Source organism: Columba livia, chromosome 9 (genome assembly GCF_036013475.1).
Source record: "Columba livia isolate bColLiv1 breed racing homer chromosome 9, bColLiv1.pat.W.v2, whole genome shotgun sequence".
In the NCBI taxonomy this organism is placed as follows: Eukaryota; Metazoa; Chordata; class Aves; order Columbiformes; family Columbidae; genus Columba; species Columba livia.
In genome coordinates, this window is record NC_088610.1 from 4,396,305 (window position 1) to 4,421,144 (window position 24,840).

Genomic DNA, 24,840 nt, shown 5'->3' on the forward strand with positions numbered 1-24,840 from the left:
TAGCTTCTTGGAGTAGTGAACATTCATAGTTTACAATATACACAAGCCTCTTATGTATTGTTTCTCAGAGTTCTTTTTTTGTCTTTTTTTTTTCTCTTTTTTTTTTTCTTTTTTCTTTTTTTTTTTTTTTGAGAAGGCAAAAGAATTACGGAGAAAACAAAATATTCCCTGCTACTTCTTTCTACATTTACGATGGATAGTGTGCATTTGATAGAACTATTATCTTTCTTTGAAGGGCTAAAATGCATAAAGCTTTAATGAAGAGATTTGTACATAAAAGCAACTGTTCCCAATCCTGTGTCAAACTATCTTATACAAAAAGAAAATCAATTCAGCTCCTAATTTAAAGGAGTGCCCATGTGTGTATCAATGCAGTCTTAACCCTTTTGCCCCTGCCCCTCAAAGCCGGGTGAACTGGAAGACACTTTTTCCCGGCCCCAGTTTACATAATCCACTGAAATGCATTTATTTATTGTATGTTTTTTAAGTCGCATTGATCCTCCAGAAGTCAGCAGCTGCCTTTGCTGTGCAAAACAAAATCTTGAGAATAAATAGTTTCTTTCTTTTTAAAATTATTCAGTTTAAGGTCACTGGACTTTAGATGAGTGACCCTGCAGATTTATAAGGCATTCTGCTCAGCAGTCTTTTAAATAGTCATATATGAAAGAGCCATGCTACTGGTTTTGGACTTGGTCCCATTCTCGGTAAGACTTCACAATGTCATACGTGACTGATGGATTGAATGGCACTGGATTCTGCTGCGGCTCTCGCCATACTGTGCCACATATTGGGAGAGTTGTGGGATGCGGAATGAAGGGAGTCCTTGTCGGAGAGAGAGAGCATCATCGCATACGCCTGGACAGGGAGAGAAGAAGGACAGGGAGGTCACGATCCTGCAGTGCAGATCTGAGCTTGGACCCGTGCCGCTGCTGCATGGCTGGGGCATCGTTTAGGCTACAACCACTATTCTCAACTTCTTTAAAAAAAATATATCAAAACACATTAGGTAAAAACCACTGTCAACCTTTTCACTGGCACTTTTGACTCACTGATAGTAATAATAATTTCTGCTTTCATCTGGCTTCACACAGCTCTGAGAAACCTTTGATAGTAGACAAGGGCCCAGAGTCTCCTTTGCCTTCAGTTTTTTGGCACAGGAGGCTTTTTTTTTTTTCAAGAGCCTGAGGAATTATCCCTTTGGCTGGTACTCTATTTCACCAAATACCACAGTCTCCTTCGTTGACCTTTTCTACAGGCACATTCTACAGTTTTTAAAAACGGAATCTTTTAAAGGGGCTAAAAAGCTCCATTTTAACTAATGTTGTTTTTTTTTTAAAAAAAAAATAAATCAAGAAATAGCATTAGGATACCAGTCTAACTATTGCTGGTTTAAAACAGTGCTGGGGACCTAAAGGTGGTAACATACAACAGACTTAAAAAAAAATACCAAAAGTCAAAGCAGCCAGAAGATCGAGTCACATCCCTACAAGGCTGCACCCAAACTCCACAGCATCAGTGTGACTGTGCCGGCTGTCTGGAAGGAGAATGCAACTAGTTCTTATTGTGGCATTTCTGTAAATGGCAGACTGGAACAAAAATAGCAAAAAAGTAAGAAAATCCTCCATTATCAGGGACCAAAGCACCCACGGTGTCTCCTGGGTGCAGTAGACAGGTGGAGCTTGAGGCAGGCTGAGGTTTGTGGATGTGGAGCTCAGCCCTGTCTGATGAAGCTGAAATGACCTTGCCTGCCACACACTAACACTTTAATCCTTTGCGTATTTGGTGACAATATTTTAACTGAGTTAAGCTTTTACCTGGGATTTGGATTTCCTGTACAATGGTTGTTTTAGGTCCTCTGGCAGCTGGGAAGTATTGAAAGCTGCCAATTCAGCTTCACTATATTGATTTTCTTCCATTTTCCTCATTTTGAGGCTGTCTGTGAAGTGCCTTATGTGGTCCAAAGCCGAAAGTCCAGTCTTATTATACTCTTCCTCTTTATACCTACAAAAACACCATAGAGGTTTTTAATGTTAATTGAACAATCTTCTCTGCGTTCCCTCATCCTTCTAGATTAACATATCTGAGCAATTTATAAGTATAAAACCTGCTTTTTATACTTATAAACCACCTTGCCCTGTGGAACAATGATCCTGAAATAAAAGAGGAGAGGGTAGACAATGGGAGCAGGGGGAGGTCACCTTGCTCCTGGTGTCTCCACAGCCTTTCACAAGACCATTATGGGAGATCCAGGTCAGTTTAAAGAGCAGATGACATCTCTCCCAGGAACATTTCCTGTCTCACCCAGAACCTGACAATAACTCCCCAAGCACAGTTATTTTTCCTCTTAAGGGCTATAGATTGCACCAAGAGACAGAAAACAGAGCTGGTATTGACCCAAATACAGACCTATGTTGCTATCGTAACTGGGAAGCTGGCTACTTCGGACCAGTTCCCACAGCACACAGTTTGGTGTTGGCACTCTTGTATGGTTTATTGTTTTTGTTTCACGTATTGGGTGCACCAATACTCGGAAGGAACCAACCTGTCAGGGGAAGCTTTGCAGTTCATGTCCAAAGTACTCGTTTCCTCATAATCCTCCTCCGGGGTCCCCTCGTGCATGTCGCTTGTAACAGGCTCTTTGACTGCTTTCCCTGCAATTTCGTTCTCTTCATCTTCTTCATCCATCATGACTTCATCTTCTGCCTCTTCGTCATCCAGCAAATCTGAGTTCTGGCTGGCTACCATGGCTTTTTCATCCTTAAAGTGGCTGCCATTCATTCTGAAAGTACCAAAACAAACCCAAGCAATCATCACAACTCAGTTAGGAAAGCTCCTCATCAGCAGACTGTCAGGGGCAGATCTGGAAAGGATCTGTCCCAGTAGAATAAAATAATTTCTGTGTTGTGTATCTTGTTTAGCTTCAGATGTTTAGGCAGCATTGGACAAAATTCCACTCAAAAATCAGTGGGACGTTACGGTGCCATCAGCATGGGATTTTCCTGTTATCCTGGAAGCCTAAAACTACTGTTCAAGCAGAGTTATGTTCAGATATCCGTTCCAAATTTTCTCACGCATTATTTCATCTCATGTTTCCAATCATATACGTATTCTGGGCAAAACAACTCATTGACTTTTAACAGAAGGAGCCAAGAAACTCCGAAAATCAGATCCAGCATTTTCAAAAATGACATCCAATACTGCACTCATAGTTTTAAAGTCAAAATTACATGTATAATTAATTTTGCACACTACCACTCATTTGGAAGCCATACTACTTCACTGAATGTATGGATTACACACATGGAAACCTAAGGGATTTCAGCTGAAGACCTGGAGAGTGGTCTTCAATATCGCCTCCATGCTGAACTACATTATTGACCTTTCTGAAGGGTAAGAAGTAATGAAAACAAAGGTCATATAGCATTTCAAGTGTACTTGTTCTTATTAAGTGAGTAGTTATAGCAATATGCACATGGAAAACCAGTTGGTTTACCCGCTGTTCTTACATTCTCTTTTACTTTCAGACAATGACTTCCCTTAACTACTTCCTATAGGATTCTATCAAGGACATAATACCCACACTCAAGTAGGTGCTCATTTGCTAACGGCCCCAACCCTGTAGGATTCTGAGCATCCACAGATGAGTCGTGTCTTTCACATTAAATGAGAGTTATAAGAAATTCAGCACCACTGCCATGTCAACAAATGCACGACCAGAGGTACTGGTGGTGTGGAAAGACTGCACTTGCTGGACCCACAAAAATTCGTGCTAGCAGCGTATCTGCTCCGCTGTGTTACGTAGTACGGAGGCCTTGATTCATCTATTGTTCTCATTGTGCAAAAGGTCCTTACTCTTCCAGGAATACAGTTATAAAAATGGAAACTTTATTGTCTGCCTGCAGTTTGCTTTAGACGCTGCGTGCTTCAAACTGTGTGGGACAATATGGAATAAACCAAAAGTTTGAGCAAGATAAGGATGAGCCCTAGCAGTGCATTTGGTATTTAGTGCTGGGCTTGCTGTTGTGATGGATACAAGTTCTTATGGAGTGTACACAAGTGAAAGCTAGTTACTTACACAATAGCATAATTTTCCTAAGCATAATCATTTCATCTGTTTTCTGGGCAAATTTTAGCTGATTGTCACGAGTTTAGTATTGTGCTAAAAAAAAAAGCTATAGGGAATGGTCTGTTTATATCACAATATCAAAAAAATCTGAAGCTGTGCAGAGTCAGGAGAGCTGAAGCAGCCACCCCCCTCTAAGATAATCAGAGCAATATCTCTTTATAATCTTTTATTTAAATAGGCAGAAATAAGAAATTGTGGAGCACTGTTTGGGCTGCCAACTTGCTTGTTATGCTCAATTGAGGCTGCTAGAAATGAAAAGGAGATGGACTACAACCAAAGTAACAAAAGCCATGTGATTAAGAAAACAGATTCTCTAATTATGCTTTCAAATGCAGCAATTTGCCAGGGATAAAATATCCATCAAGAGCAGTCTGAAGTGCCAAATTTAGAAAGGAAACACTGCAGAACCCAGCAACCTTTTCACTTTGCTGACTTCCTGTCAGAGGACATGTTGAGACCAGATGTGCAAAGAAAAAATCCCAAGCCCTCATTGCCAATCAAGATGGAATGAAATTTGAATATGCATGTAATCACTTAATCCAATACTTTTGTGGAAATTGTGTTATGTCCACCATTTTCATCCCTTCACAAAGGCATCTGGAAATTGAGGAGACAATGAAGTTTGTCACCAACTGTAAGAAATTTTTGATGCTGATCATATAACGCCAAATCAAAACCACAAATAATGCATAGCCATTCTCAAAGAAATATGTATAGTAGATATGCATATCCATGCTACAGCCTTTTCTGCTTAGCTGTATTTTTATTAGCTGAGAATATTTAGGAGTGGTTTCTCTTCTGTTAGTTCAGAAGAATTGAAACACTCATATACTCAATAAATCTTGGTAGGAAAAAGATGCAAGAGAGCTGTGGGCTACCAACACCTGCCCACTGCCTCATCGACTTTTTGCTACTCAGCATCTTTCTTGGGACTGAGTTACTTACGGTGAAGGTCTTTCAGTCAAAATCTTTAATTTGATCCATGAATTTAGCTTAGACTACCTTATTAATGACACATTTCAATTTAAGGCTCTCTACATTTAGCCACAAAATGTAGAATTCACCTGTTCTGCTGAGAATGTAAAATGAGGGAATTTTTCAACAGATTTAAATCAACAATGGAAACTTGAAACTAAGAGCTCTTGATACAAGGAGAAATGTGTTCATATATGGACCTTCTGTCCAGTGGCTGCCACTGGGAATACGCTCATGCAAAATAGGGAGGGAATCAACACATTTCCTTTCATAAGACAGTGAATGTTGAAGCAACTGGGTTGCTAAAATAACTATCAAAAGTGAAAAATCAGGTTTAATCTGCAAGAGTGGCACCTTTTGAAGGCAGATCAGTCACAACTCACCTCTCCTCTGAGTTTCGGGGGGACTGATTGTTGTGGTTGCTGTTTCCAATAAAATTCCTAATTTCTGTGAAGTAAGAGTCTTCCTTGTCATCTAGGATTGCCCCTGTGCTTTCCAGTTCTGAGTGAGGTGAAGATGTTGCAGTACCTTAAAGCAAAATAGAGTACTTTAGTCATTGCTCCTTTACGTTTTCAACATGTAACTTTTTAAGTAAAATTGAAATTGAAACAATGGTTAAAATGGGTGAGACCCAGAAAAGTCGATATATAGAACCATCAACTTTTGGCCATAAAACCAGTAATGAGAAAGGAAATCTTATCCACAGGCAAAGGAGGTTTCAAGCCAAAATGGCTACCTGCATGCTCGGTGCTATTTCCATGGTTTATCATTACTTTTGCCAAATATCTATTTTGACATCTCCCTCCTGTTCCCTTGCGACTTCAAGACTGTCAATCAACAACTGTGTTAGACCAATGGCTAAACTGAGCAAACGGAGCTTCATTTTAGCTAATAATTATGCAGATTTGCTTAAATACAGAGCAGTCATTGGCGTAATCACCCAGGTTCATCAGCAGTGAGAGACCAGTGACAGACAACTATCTCTGAGCATCAGGGAAAAGATATTCACTGCATATATCTGGTTATTTCCAGTGGAGCAAAAAGTAGACTGAAAGGACTGCAGTCAGAGTTTTTATTAAACCCTGCAGATAGCTAAACCAGACCAATGATACCCACTATCTGCCACTGCTTTGCTGCCACTGGGTGGTGACCGATTTGTTTTAGGGCTTGGGAAGCACCATTACCTCCATCATAGCTAATGCTTTTCAGCTCCTAACAGTGGGAATATTTTACAAGGTGCCAAAAAAATCTTTTAGAGTACCCTCTAAGACTCTACATTTAGGACTCCTATTGAGAACCAAGTGACTGCGGCGATGTGATTAAACCAATTTTCTCAGTTTGTTCTCAAACTGCTATGGCTGGCTTAATTAAAACCAAAAGAAAAGACATCATCCAGTGGTATTAAGTTATACAAGGGTAGAGTTTGTGCTGGGATTTTCAAAGCACTTTAAATGTCAGCAGAGCTTAGGCACTTACATATTTTCCAAAAACCCACTCACTGGAGCAGGCAGCACAGAGCAACGTGTGCCTATTGACACTCTGGAGCATTGAAAGGGAACGTGCTGTCCCTGTGTCTGAACACTGGCGGTACGGAGGACACACTGGGGAGGGAAAAAGCATACATACCAGACATATTCCCATTCTCGTGCTTTTTTAGATGTCTGTCAAGATTGGTTTGTTGACCAAAACACCTGTCACACAAGTGACACTTGAATGGCTTCTCTTTATTGTGGATGTTACGGACATGTCTCTGCAGGTTAGAAGATATGCTAAAGGATCTGTCGCAGTATTTGCATCTAAAAAAAATAAAAGTGGGTAGAAAAGGGTTTGTTAATAGCTGGAAATGTAAGATTTGTCCTAAGAGACATGAAGAACCTTCTGGGTTCAGTCTCAGTACCCAACCGCAGTTCTTTGGTCCCTATTGAAGCACAACCCTCCCTGAAACAAAGACGAGTTTTTGCCTGCATAAGTGGAGAGCTGTGCTCTTGGAATGGAGTTGTCACTTCTACGGTGGGTTATTTAGCTGTAATTCACATAAGGATTTATATTTAAAATACTGCCTTTAGGAGTAAGCATAATATGTCAGAGTTAATGACATCAAATTAGCTAGGGTAATTGATTCCCATGTTTTTAAAATTGTTGCATGCAAAGTTGGGAAGTTTGAAAACAGTAGAGCAATAACTCTATTGTTTCATGTGCTGCCAATACAATACAATTAAACACTTCTGGAAAAAAAACCATGAAACAGATCTCTTCTAATGCTCAAATAAGGTAAAAAGGGGCTATTTCTTTTCCTATTCTAAATTATGCTGTGCGATTAAATCTTTTCTTGAGGAATTAGCTTGCTTGATTGCTAATCCCAGAGGAAATTTGGTTATCTTGCAAAAACCAGCAATAAACAATCCGAACCTTTAATACCGTGCCAATGTGAGTAGTTTAGTCTATCACTCTGGTACCAGAGGCATCAATTTTCATACTCTGTAGCGATTTGGAGTCCCTAAAGCCTTTACTGTATTGCTCTTTAAGCCATTACTAAGTCACAGTATAACTATTCCAAATTCTCTGTCTGGCATCTGGCCAACAGTCTTCACCACTTTAGTTTTTCAATCTTTTACTTCTCCCCTGCTTCTCTTACGCTTGTCAATGATGTCAATTTTTTTGTTTAGTGCTGAAATCGTCCATTTTGCTACTAATTGCTTGTGGCTTTTATGTAGTGCACAGGTATAACATGCATCAAGACCTTCCTTCAATAAAAATAGATGTGAATCTTATTTCCTAAAGAGACTAAAGGCAAAAAAAAATATTGTTTCTTCACAAACAATGAGCTTACTCTGCTCTTTACAGCTCATAAAATGCTGAAATCAGTGCATTTGTTTTACTGGAACATGAACTGGCTTCTTTCCAGTTGATTTAAATTAGTCCTTCATTTTCAATAAGGTGAAGCTTCTGTACACGTTTCTGCATGAGACTGTCCTGGATACAGTTTCACATACATATTCTTATCAACAAGAGAGTACACCCACATGGGTTTTGGTTAAACAGACTTCAGAAAAGATCCAGATTAGGCAGAAAACAAATAAACACACTAATGCCTTTGCAACTAGAACCTTTCAGAAATCAGATGATCGACCAAGACACCCAGTTTTAGGCTGCAAATAACACCGCAGAGCTCTTACAACAAAATATTTTGCAAGGGAAAATATGACCATGAGTCCTATTGAAAATCACTTCAACCAAGCTGGTTCAGAAGTGCCAGCTACCCCACGAGGCAAAGGCAGGACTTGTGGATGGGGCCTGGGCGGCCGACGAAACCGAAAGAATTTCGTTGACGAGGACCAAAACCTTCCCCCACGTCCACAGCTCCAATGCTGAATATCAGCATCAAATGCAAAAAGCCCTGTTTGAGACCAAAAAGCAACGGTAGGTCATGAGTGCTAAGGAGCGAGCACTGGAGCTGGCTGAGCGAGGCTGTGAACACTTTATTCCCTTGATTTATTCACTTGACCACAGCACATAGAGGGGTAAAAAAGGCTTGTGGTACCTATAGGGCTGCTCTCCAGTGTGCGTCCTCAAGTGACGTGTTAGGTTTGCAGATCTCGGGAAAATCTTGCCGCAGTATCTGTGGTAAGAAAAGGTTTGATAAGACAATGGCTGCATCCCAATTCGAGCTGCAATGGATGCGTTGTCCAAATGGAACCATTAATATATGGTACTATTGGCAGTGCTTTAGCGTAACAACATTTCAATAAAAGCATTCAGCAAATATAAATGACTGACACACACACACACACACACACAAGGATGGGACTGGAATTGTTGGCACCAACCAGATTTTCCTGTGCATAAGCAAGGGAGATATGAAAACAGACCAATTTTAAAGATCACCCCAAATTTCTAAGCTTTCTACGTGATTATCTGCCACATTCAGATTTGGAATGAAGGTAATCTGTTATTAAAGCCTTGGACTTCTGCCTCCATGTAAACAAATTTCAAACCTTTCAACCAATTCTACGTGTCAGCAAACATGACATCATTCTGTGCATTGAATAGGATCAGAGCAGACAAGACTCAAAGACCTAATCCATCAAGGTATGTTTCTATAACAACATGTCTTGAAAAAAGGTGACATGTTTTCAAAAAGATCAGATAAACCGATGTGCCAGCATCAAGCACCTGTGCATTCTGGAGACGATATAGAGAGCTAAATAATTCAATTTAAAAACCATTCTCCGAACTCAGTAATATGTCACAGGAACAATAATGACAAAAAAATAATAATATCATGAGCCCTCCCCCCTCCTTTAAGTAACACATTAATATTCACTTTATAATTGACCCAGTTCTATTAATGACATTCAGCCCATTTTTGCATGGAGACAGAGCACACACAGAGCTCTCTTAAGTGAATGAGGGTGCTGGTTGCTCCACGTGATGACTTTGAAGATTTCAGCCCTTCACTTTTAACATCCCATTTATTTTTTCACAATGTGATGCATAAGCCTTCAAACTACCCACACAGCTAATTCTACTCTCCTCGACAAAGCTCCCATTCATTTTGGTTGCACGTTCAATGACTATCTTCATTGTATTTTGTTTTTAAGTCTGTATATGTAAGTCCTAATAAGTCATGTATTTTATCACTGATACTTTTGGATATTAAAACCAGAAGCCTGAGAAAAAACACATCTGTAGTTTATGATCAAAAAAATGAATACTGAAAGCACACTTGTGCATATGAAAGTAAAGAGAAAATTTGGAAAAAAAGAATTGTTTATAGAACACTTTCCACCTCATTTATCAAACCGGTATGATACAAGGCAAACTCTTTGTTTAATAAGAACAGTAATTTCATAAATAAGAACCCCAAAGAGAAATGCTTTCACTGTTTCATTGGGCTCAATGAAGACCCGCCATGGTTCCCACCAACCCTCCAAGCTTGGGGCATTGGGGAGCCCAGGTGGGCGGCGTAGGGTGTTTTGGGGTACCTGCAGGTGTATCGCTCCTTGCCCTTCCGCAGCAGCGTCTCGGGCAGGGCGCTGGGCGGTGCGCGGAAGTTGAACATGGACGGCACCGACTGGATCAGCTCGTTGGCCTCCGGCTTCAGGGCGCTAAAGCTCTCCAGTTTTTCGGCCATATTTTCTATAGCTGACATCTGCAACAGAAGATGGCACAGAACCTGTCACGGTGAATACTGTTTCGGCTTTCCGCCCTCACTGGAAACACGAAATACAAACATACACTGCCACGGGAAGGTTGAAATAAATACATTTTCAAAACATACAAATGTAGAGTTGCAGTCACAAAAAATGACGGGGCACATTAGGCAAGGTGGTGGCCACGAGGCTGTCCCACTTGGAATAACGCCCACCACTGGTACAGTGGGGTGCTGTGTGTCTGCAAGGCCAGCACACAGCAGAACTTCTTTCTTGATTGCTATCATGGAAAGATGCTTCCATACAAAATCTAAATCAGCCAATGTTTATTTTGTTTTATTTTTAAGCCTCAACTTCTAAAAAATTCCAGTTTAGGCAGTGTGGGTGTGTGCCTATGAATCCGTGCATCCCACCTACTGAAACCATTGGCCATTTTTGACCAGATCAACAGGAAAAAAATAGGGATCCCAACAATTGCTATAGGGTTTTAGGGGGTTGTTTATTTGTTTTTACTTATTTTCTAAAGGACTAACAGAGGACAAATATTGCAGAAGATGCCTCATGAGCACTCTAGCCCAAACAAGGGCTGCAACAAGCCAGATCCAGACAAGCCCCATCAATGTCCCAGCCACATACAAGCATTCAGTTCAGTCTTCTTCCACATTACAGTCAAAGACCTTGAGATAAATCCATAAGAAATTATGCTCTGGTGGGTTTGGTGGTCTATATTCACGTTACCTGTTAGATGCCCACCCTGTTTTTCTACAACCTCTTAATATTCCTGCTGTGCCTTTAGTTGCTTGTAAGCCCTATGCACTTTGAGATACCTCTGCTCTTGGTTAGCTGTCTTAAAGGGTTTTAATTTTTGGGGAATGGGTATTAAATAATTTTTGGAGAATGTTTTCCTTCAAGTTGAAAGAAAGCCATGATCTCACCCACAAAACATAACAACCCAAGCCCTGTGCAATACCTTGCCTGTAATGAAGGAGGAAATTATATGAAAGAAAAGATGCTGAACACTCCTCAGCTGAGCACACCTTGCCAGCCCAATCTTCAAAATCCATAAGAGACTGCTCCAACTGTTAGGATTTTAAAAATGTTATTTCTATGGGAAAAATAGCACTCTTTTTAATTCTTAAATTTTATTTTAATGAACAGAATTGCACATTTGCCGCCTGCAATGAGTATTCACATGCTGGTTAGCTCAGGTTTGGGGTTGGTTTGGGCTTTTTTTTTTCCCTTTAGCCTGTAGCCTGCCCTCTCATTTCATGCTCAGATTCCTAATGCTGAGTACAAATTGCAACGTACAGGGTACCACTGCCAATTTGCCAAATGTCTTTCATCAAACGCGGTGCAAAAAGAAAAAAATCTCAGAGGGAAGTCAAGATACATTTACTTGTCAGGCAACAAATGTGAAAGCATTGCAAGGCAGTAGGGGCTGTAAGCTCTGGGGTTTGATTCATAATCACTCAGCTGCTAAAACATTCTCCACAGATGCAAGTGGACAGCACATTTGTCAATATGAAGGATTTTGACATGTACTGATCACAGGCGTGAGATATGTAATGATGATGCTGCTGGGAGAGGAGGTAATTCTATCTCAGCACCGAGATGTCATTATCCACCCATACAACTCAACATTACCATATATTTCTTTTTATATTACTTTATCTTTAGTCAGAATTGGTTCTTAAAGCTTTTAGAATAGCTTTTCCACTGCCTTTAATTCCTTCTAATTGTTCCCCGCAATAATTAATTCGTCTGTTTTGCAGTTGTGGAAAAGAAATGGTTTAAATGAAAAACGACCTTTGGCCTTCGGGCTGATTAGCAGTGACAAGACAGTGCATGGGTTATGATAGCACATATTTATGGTGAAGAATAATAAGGACATTGAGAAGTATAATAAATGTTTTATTTATGTATATTTAATATTCAAGTCAGTTTCATTATCTAGTGGTTTTAAATCATTTTTGGATCACCATTTCTCATGCACATGATGCCCTACAGTAATATATTAAAGCAACTATTTTCCCCTTTACATTTAAAATGGCTTAGTCATGCTTATTGTTTTTAGTTCTTATTTCCAGGATTTTGCAGAGGAGAGATTGAGACTGATTCTTCTCTAATGTCCAGCAATGCAGATCAGCACAACCTCCAACACTGCCTCCAGGATTACCTCAGTCCCAAAATAGGTATGAAATCAGCATCTAATCTTAAATCCCTCATGCAGAGGAAACACAAACACTTCCAATTCTTTTAAAGTATTACTTGCTTTCCAAAAATACCTTTCTCACCATCGGCATGACTAACGTGCTTGTTGTTTGATGATGGTTTGTTTTTTAAAGACTGATCCACATAGTTACCTGGTATGATTTATATTTTTCAAGAAATGCAGCAGCAACAACGGGAAGTGCTCGGCCTGCAGCCTTTGCTGATATGAGGTTGTGTCGCTCTGCTGCTCTCAGGATAATTATGGCAGTTACCATCTGCTGGAGGGAGGGCTCACAAGAACCAAAATTGGGGCATTTTCACAAGAACACCTGGAGAAAGGTGGTGCTCAGGGCCTTCAGATGCAATTCCCAATTGTGAGATGGGCACTAGAGTGCACGGCCTTGTTACAGCTCATAAAATCCTCCCAGCCCAGACCCACAACAAGCTCTCCATTAATTTATATGCAGGTAGACAGCCCCTGCTCATCAGTCTACTTGCAAAATACTAACTGAGTAATATGAAATCTGGGGTTTGTCCCACTCAGGCACCGAACCCAAGCAGGAATTATGAACATGTGACACACGCTTCTGGGGTGACAGCGCCCTGGTTTCTAGCAGTGGCCCCAGGGGACATGCAGGAGGGTGGGCAAGGGACAGACCTTCTTCCAAATGTCTTCTGTCACGCACCAGCAACGAGAGCTGCAAGAGCCTTAATTCGAGGTTGCATCTCGATTATGGTGTTGAACGGCCATCAGTGGCTGCTGCCCCCATTCATTTGACTAAACCCTTTTCAAAGCCATTTATATTTTTGTCAAGGAGAGTTTGCCAATTTAATTAGGTGTATGTAAAAAGATACTGGCTTTTGTTCCTTCTAAGCCTTTTGCCTGATAATTCAGCTGGGTGTCCCTCTTTTTTTTTTTTTTTTTTGTATTGTAAAAACTAATGAATAACCATTTCTCATTCAGGTTCTGCTCACCATTCATGGTCTCATAGAGCTGGGGCACAGCTCCCTTGGGCATTTATTTTCCAAGCTGAAAAAAATCAAAATCTACTTAGTCTCTTTTTGTATGGAAGCTGTTCCCTACCTCTGATCATCATTGTTGCACTTTTCTGTGTCTTTTCTAATTCTACTATGTCCTTTTGAGAGGGACTTCAGCTGTATTCAAGAGCTGAAGGCAGCATAACATAATGATGTTTTCAGTTCCTTTCTGCTAAGTGCTTGGAAGATATTTTCATAAAACTATCAACTTCAAGATCTTTTTTCCTGAATGACACGAGTTTAGAGTCATGCCTTCCCCTCAGTATTACTGGGTAGTTACTGACATTGAGTTTTATTGCTGTTTTAATCCCCTGTGACTCAACTTTCTGTGACTCTTCCACAAAATCTTCATAGTTAGGCTTTGGATTTATCTATTTTCAATAAGCAGTCTTTGCACTTTGCCTGGCCACCCTTCTTCCAATGTCATTTACAGACATATGCCAGTTCAGATCCCAGTGACAGCCCTACGTGGACTCACTGGTAATATTCAATGATTGTAAAAACTGATAACTTATTCTCATCCTTTTTTTTCCAGTCTTTTTTCTGGGCTAACTATGTGACTTTTCCTCTTACACTATGAAACTCCCTCAGCTGATAAACAAATGAAGTAGCTCTTACTCCTTCAAAACACCATTACAGCTGTTTGCAAAAGCAAGTGTTGCCTCCAAAAGAGCTGCATTGAACATGCAGATGGTACTGGTCAACAATCCACCAAACTCCTGAAGCAAGCTGTTCGCGATAGCATCTGTCCTGGGAGGTGAGGTCGGTGCTCATGGCCACCTTGTCTCTCCGGCGATGGTCCTTGGGGACCACCAAGGAGGCATGTGTGTGGCTCAAGCTGCTGGGCTTTTGGGAAGGGTCTGCACCCCAACCAAGTGACCAGGGATTGTGGTGATTCCTGAACAGGGCACGGGGAGGAAGGCACAGCTTGACCCCAAGGATGAGATTAGTGTAATTGCCATGTCCACAAAGAAAGCTCTCCGAGGAAGCAGGAGAACGAGAAGACCCTGTTGCACACTTTACATACAGCTATTGCCTTATGGACAAGTCATGTCTGCTCCTAATCTGAGATCAGTGAATGACAGTATTTTATATAGAACAGTAACTTTTGATTTACATATACGAGTTGTTGACTCTATCTGCGTCCAGATGTCTGGAAAAGGAAGCAGCTTTCCCCCACCTCCCTCCCACTCCCTGAGAGGCTATTAACCTCCGACTGACGCAAATTAATATGCAGTCGCAATTCCCCAGTTCCGACTCAAAAATGCAGACATTACCATAATCGGCTAAAACAAGTATTTATAAACATTTCAACGGGCAAGATATCATCAGCAGGGGCCTTGAATATTTGTCTTAAAATTTATTAAGCAACAGAAGCAAAAGTAGCATAAATAAAGCAAGGTTTGTTGTTGCTGCTTTTTAAGAATAACCTGATGATATGAAATAATCTAGAAGACAATGTCATGAATTACATGACCTCATGTCTTACAAACACGACTCCTTCATTGCTATTATCGCAAAAACAACTGACTTTATGGTCATAACTCATGGGAAAAAAAAAATTGTTCAAATGTTTGCTTTCTATTTTTACTAGTGTTATTTAGAGAAATCTTGAAAACCCAACTACTAGAGCTCAGGATTTCTTCCTCCCCAGTTCAAGTTCTAATGCTTTTGCTAAAAACTACAACTTGTGAATTTGTTGTCTTGAAACTGTGTGTATTTAGACATCCAGCCATGGAACCTGGCTGAACTATATTCATGTCCAAGAGACCTATCACACATGGCTGAGCTTTATGAAGCAGCAGTGAATAATTCCTGCTGATCTGCAGTACAGTTCCAGAATAACTCTATTTGTATTAATGCAGTTGGTGGGGATTTATCTGATCTAACAGAATGGATCATGTCCTTAAATAAGCCCAGTAAAAGAAAAGCTTTGTTAATACATTCACCAAATTTCTTTTCATGCATTTGTAAAATTAATTTAATTATTTTCAATTATTCCCCATAAAGCTATTGCAAATAAAGTCTAACTATAACTACAGAACCTCTTCATAGCAGCCTTCTCTTGATAGGACCAGAAAGGGATGAAAGAGTCTACAGACTAAATAGATAGTGATCCATTCAAGAGGGTGTTGCCATTGATTTGTACTATAGGATTCCTGCCAAACAATGAGAATCAATCTGAAATAATCTTGAAATATATGGCACACGCAACTGTGAATTGAGATAGAAAGGCTCGCGTGACCTATTCAAATCTCTCAAGATGAAGATTCATCCATGAATCAGCATCCTGCTCCAGGCACTTTCTGTTCTAAATACCTATTTCTACTGCAGCTGCTCAAGCACTAGCGTGGCCAGGAGACATATGCTCACAAAAAAAGCAGGATGATGGAAACTTGAGGACCAAGCCAACGTCAAGGAAAACAGAGAGAAGAAACAGACTGCACTGGGTTTTGCAACTTCCCAAATATGCCCAGGCAGAGCCTCATTTCTGAGAGCCGAGGGTTCAGGGTGCCTGGGCCAAATCACAACACAGTGCTACCTCTACTGCAAAAATAGTGTTTGGCAACCACTTCTTGTGCTCCCCAAGCCCGGCATCTAACCCTACCTCCTATCTGCTGAGCTCAGTCAGCATCTACAAATCCTTTGGTGCCTGCTTAGCTCCTTTCCTCTCAGGATCCTTGTGCATCATTTGCAGCTGCACAAACCACCATTTTACAGGCAGAAAATGGGATTAAAAGCCAAAGGTCTGTTGCTGCTGTTGGAGGAGAGCAGGGCTAAGCCCCTGGCTGCAGGGGCAGCACCTTTGAGGGCTCCTGCACCAGCCCCATACAGAGACCCACGCGGCAAAGAGCTCATGCAAATCTCCCATCTCATTTTGCAAAATTCTGGCTTCGTCTTGTGAAATGAGTCCACGTCGCACTGCAAGTGCTGAGCGGGAGTGAGCCAGGGCCCGAGCCGCAGCCGGCTGGCTCCAGCTCTCCACTCTGAAACTCAAAGGTTGTGAAAAATCTGGGACAAGTATTTATGGGTTCAGTGCTACAGCTGAGGAGCCAGCAATGCAAGAGCAAAACACCGTGTTATGTGAGTTGCATCTGCAAAAGCAGTTGCTATGGCTCTTTTTTTTTCATTTAGATGTAGTAAGAATAACATTTTATAAAAATAGAAGAGCCAGCTCAAATATATCCCACAGTACTAAAAGCACAATTCCTGTTCACATAAGGAGGATGATATAAGTATACGCACAGGGCAAATTTGACCCAAACGTGGCAATTAAATGGATGTTTTATTTATGCTTTAAGTACAGTAATGAGCAATTGAGCTCAAAACTTCAAAGCCGTTAAAGAGACTATTTCCAACCCAAGTCAAAGCAAGATAGAAACATGGAGTGCTCTGAGGCTCTCTATTTTAATGTCTTGAATGCAGATTAAATATTTACACCTATTGCAATCTAACAAGATTTCAGCCTGAAAATTTCATTGCAATCTCTGAAGGAAACAGTTTGGAACAATTTCAATTAAATATAAACAAAGACTGCATTTTGAAACCCTCACTCAGGTAAAGCTCCCATTGCCTTCACCAAATAAAACCAGCAAGATTAGGTAGGTTAAAGTAAAGCCAATTTGAAACAAGAGGCTATTTATTCACTACAGCTACAAGACTCTGTCGGAAAGTGTGGCATGCTCCATAATTGAGTGGTAAGTTATCTTTCATATTATATTTTTCTTATGCAATTTATTTCACAATGATTAAATCAAAAATATAAGCAATGAACTTACCCAAATTCTTTGATCAGGCAATTGGAACTGGTAGCAAAATTGAAACAAAAACAACACATTATTCCTGCATTGGAACCCTCATTGCAATCAATCTACTAATTAAGATTTTATGTAAAGATACTAATTAAAACGTTATTCTGAGTGATTTGTTGCATTGGAGTATTCTCTCCCTAAATGCGCGATCCTTGTAATGGCAAATCATTGTGAAATACAATTAAATGATCTAATTTTCATAGCTTTCAGGCCACTGTCTTTAGGAGGAATTTTGCCCAGGCAGCGACAGTGTAAGGACTGCAGGGTTTATATCCTTAATATCTATTTCAGAAGCCTGTTTTAAAGATCCACCTGTTAGCTGTTGTATTATCCAGTTAGAAAAATAAACTCTTGCTTCACCAGATGGCACATTACAGAAGTAAACTCACTTACAGAAACACAAACTTGTAGGACACAAACAATAATTCTGTTCATATTTCACATAGATAAATCCTGCCAGCAGAAAATGAAAACTTGCAGTGCACTCCACACCTGTACTTTTACAGGGGTGAACAGGACTATAAAAGAAAAACAGCTTTTCTGCAAACTGGTCCCCAGTCCTCTATAAATACCGAACCAAATTCTGCCTTTGCAAACAGGAGACTCCTTTGTATTAAAGTCAGCAAGAAAGCAGATTTTGGCACTGACTTTTTTGACAGGACATGTGATGGTGGTTTAGTTTTCTTTTATAATGTATTAAGAATGCATGTTACACTCATGACCTTTGTCTCCATCCATCTCACACCAAGTTAAAGATGTTAATGCCAGCAGCCAGGTAAGCGATAAAACAAAAGCCAGTCTTTACCATGGTATGGGGTTTGTTTTGTTTGTTTGTTTGTTTGCTTGTTTGTTTGTTTCTATTGCACAATGAGAAAAGTGGAGAAATGGGCAAAAAGGTTTAACAGGTGTATTTTTGTGCTCCCATGCACGTGTTCAGCAACACGGGGGCACAACCAGCTTCCCCTCCTGCCAGAAGGTGCTGGCTCTGTCCCACCTCAGCTGGTGACCACCAGACTTGGTGACCACACCAGGACCTTCCTCAGGCACCAACAACAGATTTAACCAACTCTCTGTGAAAAAACACGAAGGGTGAAATCCCAACATCCTGCCCGCTAATGGCAAAACACCCGATGTCTCCATTTCACATGCATGCCTACACCATTCCTTGCCTAATTCCCATTAACCCTCCTCCAGTTCCCCATGTACCTCAGAGTCATGCAACACTATGCAGAAGAGCATCCAACTCCTTCCCCGTTCACCACAGCCAAACTCCTAATGGTGCATTTTACCCAAACGGACTCTTTTCCCACCCACCAACCACGCTACCTCCTGCTTTTATCAGACAAAACCTTCAGAGCACCCCTTGAATCCAACTTCACTAAACACCGATTTACACCCAGTGAAAAGCTAACTAGCGCCAAGTAAAATAATATTGTTTCTGCCATTGATACAATACCTAAAATGCCTTCATTTAAATGATTCACAATTAATTTACAACCCCTTAGCTGCTCTAACAGCATCACCCACTTCATGGAGAGAAACCACCCTGTATGGGGTGTCATTATTAGGATGAAACAACCTGTAGTCAGCAAGTCATTCAAATTTGTAAATATCACAGAGTTTTTTATTTCAGGCATAAAACTGAACCCAAATTTTAGCAAGATCTCCTTAACAAGGAGGAGGACAAAATGAGTGTGTGGTCCTGTTGAAGAAAAGCAACATATAGTTTGCATACAAGTACTTTTTTCTATACTACATATACTTTGTGGTTGTTACACCATTTTAGGGACACTGTCCTGCATTTTTGTCATCCAGCAAATTAGCAGCAGGATTATGGCCTACGAACAAGCCACCGGCCCTCTCGTATAGCATGTCTTCAGGTATGGAGGAGCGGGGATCCTACAAAGTTACTGCACACGCTAAATCCCACAACAACTGCATAAAAGACATGGAGCATTTGTTTATGAGACTTCGAAGCATTGGGTGGAAGGTTTTATCTCTTTTCTGGGAGTCCTTAAATATTGAACAACTGGGGTGCTCAGCTTTCCTGGCTCAACTTTGAATCTCCATCATCTACTTGTAGTCAATATTGACTACAATGGCTTGGAGCACAGGAGAGCGTTGAAGAAGGCACGGGTAGCTGCAAATGTTGGTAGGTACACTACAGTTTTGGAGGAACACAGTTCTAAAACATACATGTAGTTTGAATCTGGCTTCCTCTATAATCAAAACATGTTGTTTCATCTGCAAAACATCAAGAAGCTCAGAACAATGCTTATGCTTTTCCACCACAATGGTACAGCAAAAACTGTGTGGTTTAGGAAATCCAAAAATGACTAAGACTGCATTCATTTCTCTGCACCTGCTTTGAAGCATCAACAGGCTTGTTTACAACACCAAAATTCCCAAAATACTTACTTGTGGATGAAACAAGAATCCCGGGGAAGGTCTCAAGTATTTCTCTTTTAAAGCTTCCAGTGGGTCACTTAACTTTCTTTTTTCTACTCTGTAAATGTTAAAATTAGATTTGCTTGTGATGAATCAGTCTCAGATATTAACAATTACACAGCTAGTCATGTTTAAAATAGTCAATTATACATCAAGTAATTTGTTTCTCAGAGATAACGGTAAAAGATAAGGAAGTACAGTCAACTCTCCATTCCCGCATGGAACTCATTACTGCAGGTGGGGGCTGCGAATCACCATTAAAGGGAGATTATACCATTTACATAGGAAATAATCCCATTTCAAAAGACCAGTAATAATTATAATAGGAGCCAATGACTAACTACAGAGCACTTTTATGAAGAAATAAGGCAATCGAGTGTGCTCTCTGCTCTGAGGAGAGGAACTGAAGGCAACAGGAGCGTTGAGCAATGGGTCCTTTCTGGTCTGCTCATGAAAGATGTCACAGCCACCACCCTGGAAACCTCTCCTGGTGTGGACTCAACCGGCTGGTCACAAGCAGGGCGAGAAAGGTCGGCTTACAGGAACACACCAAATCCGATGTGCCAGCAACAAAAACTGCCATCAACTCCTGTGGGCATTTAGACAGCAAAACGCAGCACAGATAATTCAGCAGCAGTGTGGAAATTTGAGGGTTTTGCTTTTCTGATGCCTATGTTTTCAGTTACAGATTCTGTTGACTGTATGTAGATGTAGCTCATGGCAAAGGAAGACTTGGTAACAACTGGCCTCATGCTACACTGCCAGAATTTGTACAGATTTCATCAGTTTGTAATGCAGGACCATAAAACACGGATTGTTATTTCCACCACTTCAGGCATTTAAAATTAATGTGACGCAAAGAAAACCTATGGCCTAACACAGATATCAATCTGGCAGTAAATAGCATCATATCCTGTTTCTTCATAGCACATACCTGTTGTCTTATACAAGAGCATTGTCTTAAAACTTTGCCCATAGCATTTCTTTTTCAGATAAAGTAAAAAATTAACATGATTTACATGGCAATAACTTTTTTTTTTTTTTTTAACAATAGCCTGTAAAATCAGTCACTTGTATAACAGACAAATATTTTTATGGCTAATATTTCTCTAAACTAATTTAGATGCCTGACTTTGGTTGGTTACAGATATATGAGCAAAAAGGCAAAGGGTAAGGAGGGGCCAACATGCATAGGACACAGGTGAAATCCAGATCCCAGTGAGATCCATCTCAGCACTACTGTGAAACACCACAGGTTCAGGATTTTACCAGCAATTTTTAAAACCTCGGCTCACTGACAATGTCTCCTTGTGCACCCCCTGAAGCCAACAACAAGGCTCCCATTGATTTCATTAGGTGGCTCAGATTAACTAGCCTGTTGGTTGAGCTTCGTTAACACAAAGACACTGTGCCTTCAATTATATTAACGAAATGCCCATTGCTTAAATCAGTGGGGGGAAAAAAAAGGCAGAAATCACTCTCAATTTCCATGCTTTTTATACAACTTAGGACAAATTTACTTCTTTGTTGTACTTATGAGATACTCTTACTTAACTCAGGAGGCACTAAAAAGGTGGTGTACAACTGGCAACCGAGTGAGATGCTCTGATTCCCAGGGAAGGCAGAAGGCAGTGGGAAGCATTTTGGAAGAAAACTGGGGTAAACCAGTGATGTCAAATACACCATAAATATAGAAATATTCATTGCTGATGCCAGTTCATTTCTGGGTAAGAGAAAATATTCAACACCTGCATGTCAATCTGTGCAGGTTAAACTAATGACTCGCTGCAACAAGGACAGTCATGAAGACCTGCTAATTGCAGCATCACTGGACTCAGAGTTTGCCCCAGCAGGTCGGATTTGAGGCAGTGTGCACAGCTCAACATGCTACGTGGGCCACACCATCCCCAGGTGGTGGGATGTCACCTCCAGGGATGGTGGGACACTGACAAGGTTGTTCTGCATCTGCAGGCGGATGGCCCTGGCAGACACAGCTGTCTGGACCAAAGGATGCACATAGTCCGTTACCTGTAAATGGGATCCATAAAGAACGGGGTGGGCCTGGCGTGCTGCAAGGAGGACTCCGAAACTTTCCTTTGCTCGAGGTCGCCTCCTTTCTTTTCTCCAAAGACGTGGTTTTTCCGAGGCTCAGTTTGTTTTGTGCCGCTGGCTCGACTTCTGCTGCCCATGCTGAGATCTAGAGGCTGGTCCTGGCTTGCTGCAGAGGGGGCTGCTGGTTTTGAGGGTATGGGAGTGAGTGGCTTCTCCTCCTTACGCTTTATGGTGAGATCAAAGGGAGACTCAGAGCTTCCCTTTGGGATCTTCTTTATTTCACTGGGTGATTGGGGCTCCACTTTCAAGGGTAACGGTCTCAAGTCTCTATCAGGAAATGGATACATTGATTGAGAGAATGCTGGAAAAAACGGGAGGGGAAACATGGAAGGGTAAGGTAAGGCTCCGACTTTTTTGTCTTGCAGCCCCACAAGTCCTGTTGAACCAAAGTACTTTTCAGCAATAGAAGCAATAGCCTTTATAGAATCATTCACCGCTCCTGACACCGCAGTCTGCTCCTCTAAGGATGGTGAGAAAATGGAATGATTGCTGTGGTCTTTCTTATTATTTATTGAAGCCAGGCTCTGCAGAGAGCTTACTTTGTCTTTGAACATTTTACCATTTTCTTTACATTTCTCTTTCTCACTTTCAATGTCACTTTCCAGATCAGAGCCCGAGGTGGTTTCCAGGTCACTGCCACTGGGGGTACTGACATCGTCAAGGTCAAGGTCACTACTCTCTGACTGGTCACTGAGTTTCTCATGCGGCCTCTCTTCAGAGGACCTCTCTGGTTGAAGCTCCACTGGCTTATTCTCCCCTACTGATGGTTGCTTATTTAGTGCCTTCAAAATATCCTGGGTGGCTGGCAGTATCTGAGGATTTGTCATGAGGGGACTTTGGCTTTTGTTTGTCTGATCTGCGCTCGGTAGTCCTTTAACAGGAGAACCAGTAGGTAGCAAAGGTGGCCTGTGGTACAAGCCTGAAGGAAACAGGCCAGGGAAGCTAAAAGAAAATCCAGGAGCTGTTGGAAAGGTAAGACCAGCAGGATGCCTATTGGCTCCAAAATAGTCAGCAAGGCCCGGATTTGCATGATTCATATTAACCATGGACGTTTTATCCATAGATGGGGTTCCAGGAAGTGAAATGCCTTGGCCAAAAAATCCTCCTGCTGCAAAATGGTTCTTGCCCTCACAAAATCTCCTGTGTTTATTTAAGGAAGACGTAGTGCTGAACATTTGTCCACAGTCTTTGCACTTGATTTGGGTTCTGCAATCAGCATGCATGCGCTTATGACGACAAAGGTTTGAAAACTGAGTATAGGATTTATGGCAGACCTCACCTGTATGTAAACAACAACAACAACACATCTCAGGCTTTATGGTAATTGCCCCCACCCTCAAAATTTTGCAAATAACACCACTTTTTTACCCACCAAATATCTATTAGGAAGCCGTAAGGAGAGCTCTAAGTGCACAAATATACAAAAAACTGTTGTAATCTTCAAAAGCAAGGCACCCAAGCAGACAAATATCTAAAGTCAGCACCAAAACCCATTCCAACAAACCAGAAAAGGTCTGAAATCACTAAAAGACAAAGTGTACTTGTTTGCTCTTTGCATTGCACAAACGCTGTGTATTTGATACCATTAATCCATATTGCATCAGTACCCAAAGCCCCACCAAGAGCCGCGGCTCGGTGCTGTAACACCGTACAAACCCATGGTGCTCCTGAGCGAGCGAGCACTTGTATCTTCAAATGACGTCCATTTATGTCACTATTCACACATGGAAAGTCATTAAAACAAATATTTGCAGGACCAGAGGGGTGACAGACAGAGCAGCCTCACAAAGCTTTCAGTCTGCAAGACCATAAAGGATAGGAAAGGGGTGAAAGAGGAAACAACCAGGTATTTCCAATTGTGTACTCTTACTAGCACCATTTTTTTTCCACTTACAATTAAGAAGGTAATTTCATGAAATTCCAGGCAGATCTTCTAGAGTAACCTCAGTCTGGTACTCTCACATGTTCAAAGTGTTTCTATTCATGTAGTGCATATGTACAGTCCCTACAGGTGTCCGGGATACCATTAACTTTAAATTCCACATCTTAATAACTTTACTAGGCATAATGTCACTTATTTGTCTCTTGCACATGAAAAAGTACACTATACTTCAACAACAATTTCCTTCAAGAATGCAGCTGTATTTATTTGCGTGTCTGATGCTCAAAACAGTTTGATGGATTTCCTTTCAAACTCCTCTGGGATGAGAAAAGCTTCAGCCTCACAAAAGAAGCACTTGGAGAAAACCTGAAACCTCAGAGGGGAGGAGATCTAGGAGTTCAAGGACCTGCTATCTGACTTGGCACATCGGAGCACGGCTTCCAGCAACCATTTCCAGGCGCAGGAGGCTGGAAGTGGTCCTGGTGGTGTACAGGGAGACACTATGAAGAGTGAATCACATCATTGAACCAATGGGATTTTACAGGTTCCTGGTTTTCTGGCTGCTACAAACCTTAGGGAGCAAATTGGGGCAGCAACCAAGTTATAAGTCTGCAAGCTAAAATGCACTTTGGGAAAGGATGAATCTCCCCAGAGGCTTTTTATGTCCCTTTCTGGCACCTTTTGCATGAGCAGGGGTGTTGGGCAAGTCTCAAGGCTGTGCTTTTCGTTATGCTAAATTTTGTCTGTGACACTGCACTACCTTGTTTCGAACAGTATCAGCTCCAGGCTTGTTTAAAAACAAGGCTGGAACATTATCAGTAAGCAGTGTTATCCCTCTGTAATAAATATATATTTCTTTTTTCCCAGCCAGGAAAAAGCATGTAGACCCTTTATTTTTTATTTAATTTGTGTTATATCATAAGCTCTCATCTTTCACACATCAAAGCCACACAACAATACACATTGTGTATTCCGAGGCCTTTTTAACAATCATTTTCATGATTTGAGACAGACTGACATAATTTACAATGGCTCTATTTTGAGCTTGCAAAGGAAACTCAATTGAATGTATCCCATCCTGCA

The 24,840-nt window shown here is 41.0% G+C and overlaps 1 protein-coding gene across 14 annotated transcripts in view; it reads right to left on the minus strand.

The window, feature by feature from the left end:
• Nucleotides 1–70: 70 nt before the first annotated feature.
• MECOM (MDS1 and EVI1 complex locus) overlaps nucleotides 71–24,840 on the minus strand; it is a 335,632-nt gene continuing 310,862 nt past the window's right edge. For 6 of the 14 annotated variants that reach the window (XM_065073499.1, XM_065073498.1, XM_065073502.1 and 3 more), the window contains 10 exons: nucleotides 21,792–23,154; nucleotides 19,734–19,821; nucleotides 17,283–17,309; nucleotides 10,087–10,253; nucleotides 8,643–8,720; nucleotides 6,728–6,897; nucleotides 5,485–5,629; nucleotides 2,543–2,779; nucleotides 1,815–2,001; nucleotides 71–855 (listed from right to left, as the gene is read on the minus strand). In XM_065073499.1, the coding sequence (XP_064929571.1) occupies nucleotides 721–855; nucleotides 1,815–2,001; nucleotides 2,543–2,779; nucleotides 5,485–5,629; nucleotides 6,728–6,897; nucleotides 8,643–8,720; nucleotides 10,087–10,253; nucleotides 17,283–17,309; nucleotides 19,734–19,821; nucleotides 21,792–23,154 (2,597 nt within the window). In that variant the 3' untranslated portion in view covers nucleotides 71–720. The remainder of the gene's footprint in view (nucleotides 856–1,814; nucleotides 2,002–2,542; nucleotides 2,780–5,484; nucleotides 5,630–6,727; nucleotides 6,898–8,642; nucleotides 8,721–10,086; nucleotides 10,254–17,282; nucleotides 17,310–19,733; nucleotides 19,822–21,791; nucleotides 23,155–24,840) is intronic. The other 8 variants (XM_065073501.1, XM_065073500.1, XM_065073507.1 and 5 more) reach the window with 3 other exon arrangements.